Here is a 14,469-nt window from a genome sequence, read left to right as displayed (position 1 = left end):
GCTCGCTCAAGGAGCGTTCGTCTCCATCGCCATCTTGGCTCAGCCCCCATCCAAAGCTTCTTGACCAGCTTCTTTTAAAGGCACAGTAGCTATAGTTAGAAAGCAAGTCATTACAATTGGCGATGAGTTATCAAAACACCTGACAGACCTACGTGGTGAAGGTAGATTGTCCGTGGTACCACTCGAGAGTAACTCAACTAAGCAAAATATATTCAGCTAATAACATTTCCATCCAACAACCTTACCAGTGGCGGACGGTAATTTTAGGAGGGAGGGGGGCGGGCAGCACTCTCACACTCATGCATTCACACACGCACGCACATCCATTGACAACACTCATCAACATTCAAACATACCCGCACGCACCAAACATTCATTTAAAAAAAAAAAACTTACCTTCACACACACACACTTACCGTCAGGCTTGGAGATCCCATGAGGGTTGGGACTGCTGCCTTCCCTCACTGGCTGACCTATGACCAGCCAGTGAGGGAAGGCAGCAGTCCCAACTTCATCACAGAGTGGGATGGGCGTCAGTGAGACTTCTGACTCCACCCCACTCTGTGACTAGATGTCACTGATTGACACTCTCCCTGGGTGCTTCAGGGCTTAAACCTGAAGTGCCCAGGTCAAAGTCAGTGGGTGACGCTTCCCCTCGTCACCGAGGGGAAGGGCCTCAAGGCACCTTTGCTGAGCTGAGGAGGTCACGCCCACAGGAGCTGTGACCCCTTCAGCCCAGCAATGTTTAGCTCAGGCAGCCAGGAGTCTGCGCAAATCGCGCATGTCTCACTCCTGGCTGCCTGATCTGAACATGAAGAGTGTCTGTCAGGCTGAACTTTGCTTGGCCTGACAGGCACTCTCATGAGGGGCAAAAGGATGGGGGGGCGTGGCCCCTCCGCCCTAAAGGACGGGCTGCGGCTGAACCTCACTAAATCAGATTGATTATGGGCCTTTTTACAGCAAGCCTGTGGACATATAATTTAAATAATTGCCTTACTGTGAGGGATAATTGCCTTTGACCCTGCGACAGTTGGACTGGTGCGGCAAGCAGCATTTGAATAGTATGCGTTTCCATATATGCGAACATTTCAAGAGGGGAAAGTGGAAGATTTAAAAGAAAATAACCTGGAAAATGTACTTCCCTTATTGAGTTCTATTGGAAAAGAGGCAATTTCAGGCAGGAGACAGACAAAATAAAGCCATCTTTGGCTTCAAAAAGTGGAGCATATTAATTACTAGAGAAGTTGCAGTATTAACCGGTTTACAATAAAAGGTACGAAAAGTTAAATCATTTGACCAATCTGCCGATCTCAGAATGTCTTCCAAACGGGAACCGGCCCAGAAGGCTTTGGACACCATAGCTCCTCTAGAAGAGTGAGCTCCAAATTGTGAGGTATTAATGCCTGCGAGTGACATTATCCATTTGACCCAACGAGCTAAAGTAGGGGAAGAGACAGATTTATAGGGTTTCCTAAAATAAATTAAAAGTTGGGAGGCTGAAGACGTTCTGAGATCAGCAGTCTTTTGCTCATATACTTTTAAACAGTTTCCAACATATAACTTTGGGTAATTGGGGAAAAAAGGATAGAAAACAGAAGAGATATTAGTTTTAGTACATCTAGAAACATTGAAAAGTATGCCTGTAGGAGTAAAATGACGAGCAGAAATATCTAGAGCTTTGACATCAGAAAGACGTTTAATAGAGACGAGACAAAGTAACACGGTTAACTTAGCAGCAAACATTTTTAAAGACAACAAGTCATTATCTTGCCAGATAAAAACATTTGTAAAACAAGATTAAAGTCCCTTAAGGCGGTATACTTGGGAAGAGGAGGATTGGAGAATTTTACTGCCTTCAAGAGCTGACAGATAATAGGAGGTTCATCGTTTATGAAAGGGTGGTGGAGAGAAATAGCTGACCTATACATATTGATAGTCCTATAGGATTTGCCTGAACTAGCTTGAGAAGCAAGGAAATTAGCTATTAGGCTTAGATCTGCTGAAAAGGGATCACTAGCTTTTCCCAGACACCAGCTAGACCAGATAGACCAAGCTGATTTGTATGCCTTGGATGTACCTGGGGCCCAGGAGTTGTTGATATAAGTTGAAGCTTCGAGTGAAATTCCTGGATAAGATGAGGAAGACCTGACACTTTCCAGGCTGACAGAAGAAGGGATTTGTTGAGGATCAGATTGTGAGGAAGACCTTGGGGTTGAGAAGGAGGGATGGGAAGGAAGGGAGAAGTACAGGGAAGTCGATAGATAGTTCGAGAAGTGGAGGATACCAAACTTGGGATTGCCAGAACGGAACTACCAGAACTACAGTGGCTTTCTGGTGCCGAAGATGAGCAAGGACTCTGTGGATCATGATGAAAGGAGGAAAAGCATAATTTATTGATTGAGACCACTCTTGAAGAAAGGCATCAGTAGCTAGAGCTTGAGGATCTGGTCTCCAACTGAAGACAGACGGAGTTGAGGCGAGATGCAAAGAGGTCTATTTGAAAGAGACCCCATTTGTGATGTAGCAACTTGAAAACAGAAGAATTAAGTTTCCAGTCGCTGGAGTCGGAGAGATGATGCGAGTACCAGTCTGCCACTGAATTGAGAGAACCTGGCAAGTAATCTGCTTGAACTGAGATTTTTCGGTGAAGGCAGAATTCCCAGAAGTTTTTGGCTAGTTCGGCTAGAGGCTTGGATTTGGTACCGCCGAGATGATTGATGTATTTGACCGCAGAGAGATTGTCCATACAGAGAAGGACTGAACAGTGAACTTTGTTTTTGGTAAAGCTTCTGATTGCAAAGGAGCCTGCAAGCATCTCTAAACAATTGATGTGCAATGAAGACTCCTGAGACGGCCATGTGCCTCCAGTTGATATTTGACCACACGTTGCGCCCCAACCTGTCAGGCTTGCATTGGATTCTAAGACAAGATCTGGGGCTGATGCAAAGATGGTCCTGCCGTTCCAGGCTTTTAGATGATCTAGCCACCACTGAAGTTCTGTACGGGATTCGTGATCAAGGGGGATGGAATCTGAATAAGCAAGACCCTTGCACAGATGACAAATCTTTAGTCTCTGTAGAGCTCGGTAGTGGAGGGGACCTGGAAAGATTGCTTGAATCAAGGAAGAAAGAAGACCTACAATTCTTGCAAGAGACCTTAGGGAGAGAAAAGTCTGCCGTAAGGAGAGGGTTATTTCTGATTTGATGGATTTTATTTTTGATTCTGGGAGTTGAAGAGTGCCTTGAGTAGAATTGACTAGAAAACCTAGGAATTCCATGACTTGTGATGGAATGAAAAACGATTTCTCGTTGTTGGTTATGAACCCTAGATCTGAGAGGAGAGAAATGGTGTAGGATAATTGAGAATGAAGAATGGTGATGTCTTGGTGCATAAGGAGAATATCGTCTAGGTAAATTATTAGTCTGAAACCTTGAGCTCTGAGATGAGCTACAATTGGTTTCATTAGCTTGATGAAGCACCAAGGGGCTGAAGAAAGACCGAAGGGTAGGCAAGTAAACTGATAGGTTTGATGGAGTCATTGAAACTGAAGACATTTTCTGTGAGAGTAGTGAATGGGTACTGTTAGATACTCATCTTGAAGGTCCAGACGGACCATCCAGTTGTTCAAAAGAAGTGAATCTCTGAGATGTAGAATTGTTTCCATCTTGAAATGGCGATAAATGACAAATTGATTGAACTGTTTGAGATTGATGACTGGTCTGATTTTTTTTTTTCCTTACGACTAGAAAAATTTAACTTATAAAGCTTGATTGATGAGGTTGGGCGCATTGAATGGCACGTTTTCGAAGAAGTTCTTGTATTTCAAAGGAGATAAGATTTGACGTTTCTGATGAGAAGTTGAGAGGGGGGACGAGACATTTGAAAAGGTGTGTCGTAAAGTTCTATTAGATAACCCTTGATGGTGTTGAGAACCCAAGGATCTAAGATGATCTCTTTCTACCTGTGGAGAAAAGTTTTAGGATGACCCACTATAGAAAGATGGCCAGAAAGTTGGTTTACCTGTGTTATTATATGCTTTGGAGCTATACTGATTCCTGCCTCTGAATCCTCTGGATCGTTGGGGATAGAATTGCAGACGGAAGTCTTGTTGCTTTGAATTATAGGAGCCTCTGAAGCCTTCATTTCTGGCGAACTGGCCGGTAAAGCGACCCCTTCCTCTACCGGCCCTGGCAAAAACCTGCATGTTGAACACTTTTTTAAGAGATTGCTGGGCCTTGTCTAAAGAGGCAAAAGTTGTAACGTATCTAATTAGGGCCATATGTACGAAAGCTTTTTCCCATAGACACAGAATGGGTAAAATCCTTTGGTACATCTGGCCCCTAATTCTTTAATAAAAGAATCTTCAAAAAGAAGTCCATCAGCTTTAGGACCTGGATCCATAGCGGCCAGATTTGCAAGTTTAGGATCCAATTTCAGCAGTAGCCCTTTACGACGTTCGTGCATCATGGCGGGGTTTGCGTTGCCGAGAAGACAGAAGGCTTGCTGAATCCAGAGAGATAGTTCTTCGGGATCTATAGAATCATCATTGAGCCTGGCGGATTCAGCCATATCAAAAATACGGGCTAGTGGATCAACAATGTCGAGGACTTTGTCATGGCAGACTGACCAGGCTCTGTCTACTCCCTTGCGAGGATCTTTTCCGAATTTAGAGAAGAAGGTTATCATCGATGAGTCGATTGATGGTGTGGACATGATATATAGAGGAAGCGAGGGCCTAGGGCACTCAGAGCGGAGTTTGGAACGTACTTGTTTGTCTAGAGGGAGCCTTCATTTAGCAGTCATGTAATTTGCTACGTGCTCAGAGGGCAGCCCTCCCATGGAATTAGGGTGGTGGATTAATTTGGGATCAAACATAGGATTGCCTTCAGCGTCTAAGTGGGGTGAAGGAAGCTGATCGGATGACGCTGATTTTGCTCTTTTAGGGGGAGGCCCAATCCAAAAATCAGAAGTACTGATTTCATCAATATCTTTATCGGACTCAATATCGTCCATGTCATCATCTGTGTCTTTAATATCTTCTATCACAATCTTATGGGTTGTGGGTATATGTTTTGTTTTTGTTTTACTTTTTAAACCCATGGTATTTTTCCTGTCCACAGTAGGAGGCCTGTGAGGAACTTCGTCCTCCATCCTGTGTGAGTTTGACTCACTGTTCATTAGCGCAGAAGAGGTGTTGGGCTGTTTGGAAATAGAAGCCTCCGTGGCTTTGTGCATTCTGCTTTCCCCCGCAGAATGGGCCAATTGTGATTGAAAAAGACAAGATGAGTCAGTATTTTCAATTTGCTTTGAAAATTTTGACATAGAGCCAGAAACTGCCTTTGCTACAGAGGATAGAATGAAGTTATTTAGATTATTTGAAAAAACCTCTTCAGAGTCATAATTTTCAGTGAAAAATGCCAAAAAATCCATATTACTGAAAGAAACAAGGAAAACTGGTAAACACAGGGTTAAGTTTTGTAAGGGGAAGGATTAAAACAAGATTTCAGTGACTGACGAACTGTCTGCCAACCAGAAGGCAGAAATTATGAAGCCACGCTTCAGTGAGGAAAGAGCAGTGAAGGCAAGTTGAATTCTGAATGACGCAAGGAAACAGCCGGTGAGAATGAAAACAGCTGATAAGCGTCAGTTTGAAGTCAATAAAAAGTCTCATTTTAGTTGAAAACGTTTGCGTGTTAAGAGAGAAGCGCGCACGAAGCCGGTGAGACGAGTGTGAAAGGCATCCACAATAGAATGCTGAGAACGAAATCTCAGCGCGAGGGAGGCGGTCGGGTTTTCCGAGTGGCATAAGCAGGGAAAAATAAATAATGGAATGAAACTAGGCAAACGCCCGATCGCGCGTTCAAAGCTTACACATGAAAAAACATAACATTAATTCAGAAACATTATATAAATATTAAGCAATAAACATATTCAGAGCACCAAAAAGATATACTTATCTTGACTGCGAGTAGCAAGAAAAGAGGGCCGCTTGCAGTCAAGATTGGTATATCTTCAAGTGTATTGTGTCCTGATTGGTCATATCTTCTCCTTTGTTTCCCATTGGTTGCTCGTTCTGCAAACCTTATGGGATTGGTTGTTTTTTATTGACTGCAGCTGCTATTGAAAATAAAGCAAGAAAAGAAAGCATAATAGGAGCCTCCGGTCTTGTCATAAAATTTTAGGCAGGGAAAGACAAAATGTAGCAATTTCAGATTTAAAAAATCTGGAGTTTCCCATCTAGCATGTATGGTTTCACAATAAGTACATTAGGATTCTTGCCTTTGTCACCTTTTCATAGCAAGCAGATAAAAAAGTACAGCCATTGGCTTGTCATCATAACTAATTTAGTCCTGCTGTATTGAGCGTAGGTTTTCTCACGAGTTAAAAATGAAATTCAAGCACGTTTTTCATTGGAAACACACAACTTCTGCCCAAATGGTATATTTCAATATATTTAAGGTATGAGTAGAGAAAACTCTCCCGATCAATGTTCCTCCTTAAAGCTCTCTTCCTACAGGTCAAGTGCTGACAAGCCAGACTTAAGAAGTTACTTCAAAAAGGAAGTAAAGAGGCTATCATATATACGGTGTCTTTTTTATGAAACAAAAGTTAATTTGATACGAGTTACAAAGAAGAATATTCACCGATTGGCTGAAACGTTGCATCTTCAAGATGGCCGCCGTTTCGGATAAACATAACTTCTAACGTTGCCCCTTTTCTATGTCTATCACATTCCCTTTCCCAAGAATCTAGAGCACTGGGTGCTCCGGATGTACAACCCTGTGACCCAGTATTGACAACAACCAGAGTGCTGTACTGAAGAACATGGCGGCGGATGCTGCTGTGGAGTTACTCTTCCTGGAAACATTTAAACACCAGAACAGCGAGGTAAGCACAGAGAGATCATTGACCGGGGACGGCGAAGATGCTGGGCAGGCGATTACAGGCTGTGGCAGAGAAGGCATAGCAGTTTTTAGAATTGTTCGGGCCCATTGTGATTTGCAGCTCACCTGGATATGCTGTTTCTCCGGTCCAGAGTGACAGTCTGTGTGTTCAATTTGTAGCGTAGAGGAATTGAACACATGATCCACAGACGGCCGTACCTTGGCTGTAGGAAAAGACTGCTGGAACTGGATGGAGTGTCTCACGCGAAATAACTGTATCTCAGTTCGCAGGATTCCACTGCTGTATGCACAGTATTAATTACATTGCTTAAAGAAGAGGACTGCCTCTTGCTTTTCGCCAGTTTAGAGCGATACTAGAGTTTTAATGTTTTGGAGGCGGGAAAGGAATGTTCAAAATCACGTATCACGGCTAATTTTTACATAGAGTTCAGTTGTTGAGCCGGTTTTTTTATTTTTCTTGAGAGCTTGTAGATTGACTTGGCTATCACTTTAGTCTTCGATTCATTCAATTTCCTGGGACCATCTACTCCCCGGAATTGGGCATTTATACTTCATCTTCTTACTCAATTTAAGGGGAGTGCAGTTGCAGAGCGCAGGTACCTGTTAGAGGTCAAGGTGCCCATTCCCATTTCCCCAGTACTAGTAGGTGCTTTCTATGGTAGAGTGATCTTAAATCTAGACTTTTGCGTCTAGCAGGGGGCATCAGAGAGTTTTCAGACCGTTTTTATATGCCTGTGCTTACACAAATCAAAATAACCAGATTCTAGTGTCTGTGAGCTAGGTTGGCTTAGAGCTTTTTTCAGCCTCATCTCATAGTAGGCATCGAGGTTTGGGAGCTTTGTGTCCTTGGTCACTGCATTGATTTGGTGACTGAGAGAGAGCTTATGGTAAAAATGGACTTCCTTGCTTCTTGCTTACTGCAGAGGCGTAACAAAACGTGACCCCCATACCCTCCCCACCCGGACCCAGTCAGAGGCCTGCTGCACATGCACAGTGTATTGTGCTGAAAGGACACCATGGAGCTTTGTTACACCACTGGCTTACACCAGAGGAGCTTGGGATATGCTTCATTATAAAGCTATTAAAGGGTAGCAGGTCAAAGTCTGGTCCTTCTAGGACCAAGGCTCCTGTCTTGGCTTAATTCATGCATAGGAAGCCCTCTTTCATCAACTGGAGCTACCAGACAAGTAGCTGCTGGCTTGTGTTGTTGGATTGTTTTCGGATTGGATATAGATTTGTCACATACATTTTGAGGTGCATCTGGTACTCCTGTAGGAGTTGTCAAAGTTTACATTTTAGATAAAGAAGAACAGACAGGAAACAAATGACACCAGTGCCATTATATATTTCACCAGGTGATGATAGTTCTAATCACACAATCCAGACTTGTTTCCATAGTAGAAAGGAAGGATTGAATCCACTGCAGGGTGAATGCAGACAGTCCAGACCACCAAGCCCTGTAAGTGACATGTTGTTGTACACAGTGTTACAGGATGCCGAGACATCAAGCTTTAAGAAAATTGATTGCATGTTCCTGTCCAAAGAAACACAGAGGTCTCTCATATTAGCAAGAGAGGATTTGGTGCCCTTTGCAGACTTGAATGCAGGGTATTGTCCTAACACATGATTTTGTCTGTCATAAGCTTGAAGCTCTCTTGTTAAATCCCTTAGCGAGATCTTGCTGGTGTATGCTAGTTTGGTGGTGGGCCGGCCATTTGTTACCCACAACCTTCAGGTTCGTCGTTTGTTTCTTCAGTATTTCTCAGTTGGCTAGAAGACTACTATTTTGAGGCATTAATCCTGGATGTGATGAGGTCAGGACCTAGGTTAAATTTCAGGTTGACCGAAATAAAGCAGAGGTCGGCTATATCAAGCAGATTGTCCTGGTCAAAGGTTTTAGCTTCAGACGTCGTCTCCAACTGCTGGGAAATCTTTTTCTGGACAGTCTTGCAGCTGTTAGCTCCTCATGCAGGTGTCTGGGCACCAGGTATGTCTCCAGCTGGGTATCCTGTAGGATTGGGGATCCTCCTATGCGTCCTCTCCATCAGGTGGAGTCAGAAATCAGAATTCTTCATCCAGCTGGGCCACCTTCTTCAGGTTGAGTCTCCCCAGGTCTGGGAATGTTCTGAGGAGGTACCAGATTTAGCCTGTGCACTAGCCAGTGATTGGAGGAATTCTACTGCACAATTTTACAATTTTTACAGTCGTGCACCCCTTTTTGCAGCACTTCCTCTTTGCCTTACTGTATAATTTCCCAGAAGCCCCTGTATCAGGATGGCAAAACCCAGCTAGCACCTGACAGGTCTTCCTTCAGATTTTTGGTCACTCCCATACTTGAGAGGGCCAAAACTGATCTTCCCTCCTACTGTGGCTCTAGGAGGATCATTGGGGTGAATATAAGAACTCCCCTTTGGTAACTCCAAGTATAGAGATGCATCAAAAGCTGCTGTTTGTTCCGCTAAGTGTTCCTGTCCACTCTCAGATAGCTAATACACTGCTAAGTGGTTAGCAGTTAACATCCACTGGTCTGTCCTGGGCATAGAAGAAAGCCACTGTCCTCTGACTTAGGGTCTTTAAGCCTCCCAACCAAGGATGTATATACCAGTTCTGGATCAGGCAGCCTAAAGTACATTTTTGCAAAGTTACTTTTCTGCTTAAGGTATCTCATTTCACCATTGAGTCATATTTTGAAAGCTAAGCAGGAAATAACTTCTTGAAGCATTTTTCTAGCCATTGTATTAGTGGAGGTGATAAATAAACATTTTTATACCACCAAGCACCTTAATAGAAAGATGTAGCAGGTCTACCAAATGAAATAGCTTTTGCATTTATGTCACTGTGAAGGCACACAAATCCCAAAATGTAGTGTGCCCAATTTTTATATATTAGCGCCCCGCCCTGTGGGCTTATAAGGCACATTGAGGTGGCATTTATTTCACTGTGAGTGTACACTAACTACATTGTGTAGTGTGCCCTATTTCTATATATTAGCACCCTGACCTGTTGGCTTACAACGCACATATGGAGTCTTATGAATATGTAAAAATATACCTTTTCTACATTGCACAGGCAGTTTTTCCTGCCATGTGTCATTGCTGTGGTTTTAAACTGCAAACTAACCGGAGCACAGCAGTACTCTTGGCAGAAAAATAGTTGTGTCATATATGTGGGTGGTGTAAATACACACTGCACCTTACATATCACTTTTTTATATCTTTTTATTGGCATTTTAGATACCACATTTTGTAGCTTTGCACTGTTGCACATCTTGATTGTTCATCATGTTACAATCCTCCCCTCATTACCCTTCCCTGCCCTCCATACATGGACTGTATGGGTGATAGTTTCTGGTAAAGTCTCATCAACATTGTGTATGCTAGGTTCACTATATTTATTACCCCTGTAGGCATTCTGTTGATTTCAAATTTTACCCCATTTTTAGGGACATCCTCTGCCCTTGCAAACCACCTTCTCCGCCAGCATGCACCAGTCCATATCTCTCCTCAAGCACCAGGTCGTCTCCCAATAGTCGCGCTACATTTCTATTAACCGTGGCTAAACCCAATGTCGGCCAAATTTGTTGCATGCGGTCTACTCTGTTTCTCTCCAGACACCTGGCTGAGAAAGCCATAGGTCCGCCACTCACAGCCCCCACCTCTTTCTAGTATCCTTGTATCCTAGAGTACTCCAGAGGATGTGGAAAAACGGCCCAGTCAGCCCACACCCCGCAAACAACGCCCATCCGCCATCTTCCCCATCTTTACCATCGTTGTTGGGACATAGTATGAGCGATGGAGGACCTTCAATTGAACCAGGTGGAAACCTGCCATTATGGCCACCTCTTTAAGTGGAGTGTTTTAGAGGGGAGTATGCATAGTGTGGTAGAACACTGGCATTATAGTGAACACATTTTCAGTTGAAATGACCATTACATTTGCACAGATCTACTATTACAACCATACAGCACACAGACGATAATGTGTGGAAATCGGCATCACCCAGTGTATTGATTTGGTTTAATCCTAAAAATGTATTTGTTTCCACCACACTCCGGAATTACAAAAAGTGTGCTTCATTTGTGCTTTTCTAATTCCAATATATTCAGAAATATTTGTACAGTTCATTTGCAGGCATTTACATTTTGTTGTGTTAGAAAAAACGAACATCCTGATGCCTTTTCACATTCCCGTAGCCAGAAAGATTGTCACATAAATCCTCTCAGAGAAAGAAAAGTAAACACCAAGCTCCTTGGAAGACAGCTTAACATTTGATCGTTGTCTTTGAATGCACAGCAAATGTGACAAGATAAAAAACTGTTTATTGCTCATTCACTTCTGTACTCCATCATGGTTACTTATGTGGGTGTTTGCAGCACCCCCGGTCCTCTACTTCCAATGCCTATGGCATGAGTGGGAAATTGAGGAAGAGTATTGTGTAAGTTATGCTATCAGTAAAGAGTACTGACCAAAATAAACAAACTCGTCAACAGAACATTGTTCCTCGCTTGCATGTGAGATTGATGAAGTGGTACTGGCAATGGTAAGTAGAACCAGTCAAGGAGAAACGAAAGAGGCAAGAAACGTTTTCAAAGAATACAGCACTTTACTGCTTTCTGAACTAGCATATAAGGGAGATAACTGAAAACACATCTGCTCTTGTGGAGTGCCTCACAAAAAAGGGTTTTCAGAAAGCGAGGATTTGTGGCAGCATGCAGGCAGGCAATCAGAGTGGCGGTAAACAGGTTATGCTCCACGAGTGGGACAATGGAATGTCTGACGGCCTGAAACAAATAAATCCAGCAAATAGAAAGCAAGCTAATGTGAGTTACAAACTAAAAAGCTAGTGATAAGCAATGGACAGAATGCATTCCCAGGAACATTTTCAAAATGTCACCAAGAAGTCTTTAACAACCAGACAGCTGTGCTGTCTGGTAGGCTTCAACCTTAAAAATTGTGTATAACTTCGGGTACCTCTCATAATGGCGCAAGGTACTACAAGTGCTACAACATAGATTCATGTCTGATTGGCTTTAACGTTGCTTGTGCATACAAAGCTAGATCTAGTGGCTTTGTAAATGCATTTTCTTTTTCACTAGGGCAAGCGTTTTAAAATGTTTTAGTAAGAACTCAAAATGCAAGTCTGGACAGCTGGCTTTTTCATTGCTTGTCTTGAACATGCTTGCATTGCATAATCACATTTGGTTTCCTTTTTTATTGTTTAATGTGTTGCAATTCTTGTTCCTTTTTATCACTTTCTATTTTTACTATCATGAGTGTATTATGTCCTTTACAGGACTTGAAAGATCTACTCGCAGTGGCGAGTTTTATCTTGTGAGGTTGAGCTAATTTTCGATTCCACTGGACCCTGAGTGGACAAAGAACAGGTGTTCTGTTCAGTCAGAAACTAAATTAGCAATTAAGAGGCCTTTAAATCTCATTCTTGTCACATTTGCTCTGTGTTCAGAGACAGAGGTCAAAAGTCAGTTTGTCTTCTTACAATGCAAATACTTTTCCTTGTGACTTCAGAGTTCCAGGATTTTGTAAGGTGAACTCTCAGACCTATGTGAAATGAAAGGCTTTTCGTATCAGGTTTTTCCTAAATATAACTAAGTCAACTTTACAAACATTTCAAAATATATTTCAGAAGCTGTGAAAGACAATTTTGTGTACTTTGTGATGAAAAAAATATTTTATTAGGATGAAAAAAAAGTCAGAACACTTTACTTGGTGATGTGCAAATAATACATGTTTTCTGAAACACAGTTTTCACAGATTATTGTTAATATATATTATATAGTTTTATCAGTAAAGCTGCTAGATAGTGTGAAGGTTTTTGGACATTTCCCGGAAATTTACTGTTTGTAAATAACAGTGCACTACCACATCATGCTTTAGTAATATATTTATTAGAAGTGAGTGTTTAAACATAAACTGAGAAACACTCCTGCCCTGATGCCAAAGCTGTTATTAAACTAAGAGGCAAGTCATGCAGAATCTTGAGTACTCCATATGTGGGTTAGATTTATTATACATGGAGCAAACATTTAGTGTATTTAACCAAACAAGAGTTTTTTTTTTTTTTTCAGCAGAAATGCTGAATTCACATATTTGAGGGTTCACTCATATGTGAGAATGAAGAAAAAGGCGACTGTAAAATACAATATTTACCTAGGACCACAGAATTTGAAACCTGTTTCCGTTCAAGTACATTACAATTAGGTCAAGTAGATTATTCAAGCTACTGGACCTGCAGGTCTAGTAACGTTTTTATGATTTTTTCAAAGCCTGCTTTATTTTGAAACATGCATCTGTAGATTATGCTTTAGAGTGTCATGCTCCAAATGTTTTTTGTTGCTCTCCTGAGTTTTCCAATTCAGTGCTTCACTGACGTTCTTACTAAATTAAGCTTTTTATATTTTTTAGTTGTACATTTTCTTTAGAAAAGCGGTCACTAATGCCTCTGCATTCACTACAGTATAACTCACTAATTCTTTAGTAGCATGCCCTTATTTTGGGTACTAGTTGGCAAACCTCCAAATTTGCATTTCTGTACTGAGTAGGTAGGGGTTGAACCAGTGCATATGGTGCGCTATTAGGTTTTTCTTTTCCAGTGACCCATTTATTTGATCTTGAAGTGAGTCATCTTTATCTTTTTTGTTTTTCTCCTAATAAACTTTGAACCTTGCATGAGGTCTTTGAGTGCCAGAAGAAACATCTTCATTATGTGACCATACATCCCTGTAGCTTTTAAATCAATCACCAGCAATCAACTCTATTAGGCAGGCTTTTCAACCTCTTTATTCATTGCTCCTTTTTTAGGTCAGACATACTAGATAGCTCATGTGCTGTCTGTTGTGAGGCATATTGTGGCTTACCAAGTATATTGAGGGGCTTAGAGGCCGCCCATTGCTTATCATTGGTTGACTTTTCTTGTAACTCTTGTTTGCCTTCTTCTTATTTGTGTCCCAGCTTGTCAATCTTGGGTCTGTCCCTAACCTCTATACCTCCTCCCTCTTGTTTTAGTTCTGTAATGAGAACAGGATGTGACTTTGATTGATACCCACAGGGACATAAAAAAAGACACTGATACATAATGTTGCTCACCCAAGATGTACTGCTGCTAGTGCAACATCAGCAGGGGCACACTACCTTATGTTTCAAATGCAATTTTACATTAGGTCAAGATTTTTTCCCCCTACAGATTAAAAATGTATTTGTCTGTAGGATTAGGCAATTGTAGTTTTAACTCTCTTCTTTCTGTGTATATTTCTGTTTTAAATCTGCGTTAGCAAGTGGATTTGTACAAGACTGCCTGTCTGACATATAACGCCTTTGGAGACAGAGCAGGAGAATCCCATTACAATTATGATGTATTTGAATGCATTATGATTGTTAGTGCTCTCTTTAGGCAGTCCCCACAGATTCCTTAATAGGAGGGCAGATTGTAGCTAGCGAACAGCTTTCTAATCAATACCTGGAGTCCCATTGAGATGGAAAAGGCAATAAGCTGCTATTTGCTAATTACCGTGGTTTATACAGGCTTATACAGGGAACATCACAGACTG

The 14,469-nt window shown here is 41.9% G+C and overlaps 1 protein-coding gene across 2 annotated transcripts in view; it reads left to right on the top strand.

Moving 5' to 3' along the window:
- The first annotated feature begins 6,750 nt into the window (after positions 1–6,750).
- Positions 6,751–14,469, top strand: part of VIRMA (vir like m6A methyltransferase associated) — a 627,318-nt gene continuing 619,599 nt past the window's right edge. Inside the window, exon 1 of one of the 2 annotated variants that reach the window (XM_069220485.1) lies at positions 6,751–6,888. In XM_069220485.1, coding sequence (XP_069076586.1) covers positions 6,826–6,888 — 63 coding nt within the window. In that variant the 5' untranslated portion in view covers positions 6,751–6,825. The remainder of the gene's footprint in view (positions 6,889–14,469) is intronic. The other variant, XM_069220484.1, reaches the window with a different exon arrangement.

Source organism: Pleurodeles waltl, chromosome 2_2 (assembly GCF_031143425.1).
Source record: "Pleurodeles waltl isolate 20211129_DDA chromosome 2_2, aPleWal1.hap1.20221129, whole genome shotgun sequence".
In the NCBI taxonomy this organism is placed as follows: domain Eukaryota; kingdom Metazoa; phylum Chordata; class Amphibia; order Caudata; family Salamandridae; genus Pleurodeles; species Pleurodeles waltl.
The sequence above is the reverse complement of the archived record's forward strand: the minus strand, read 5'-3'. Positions and strand labels throughout refer to the sequence as shown.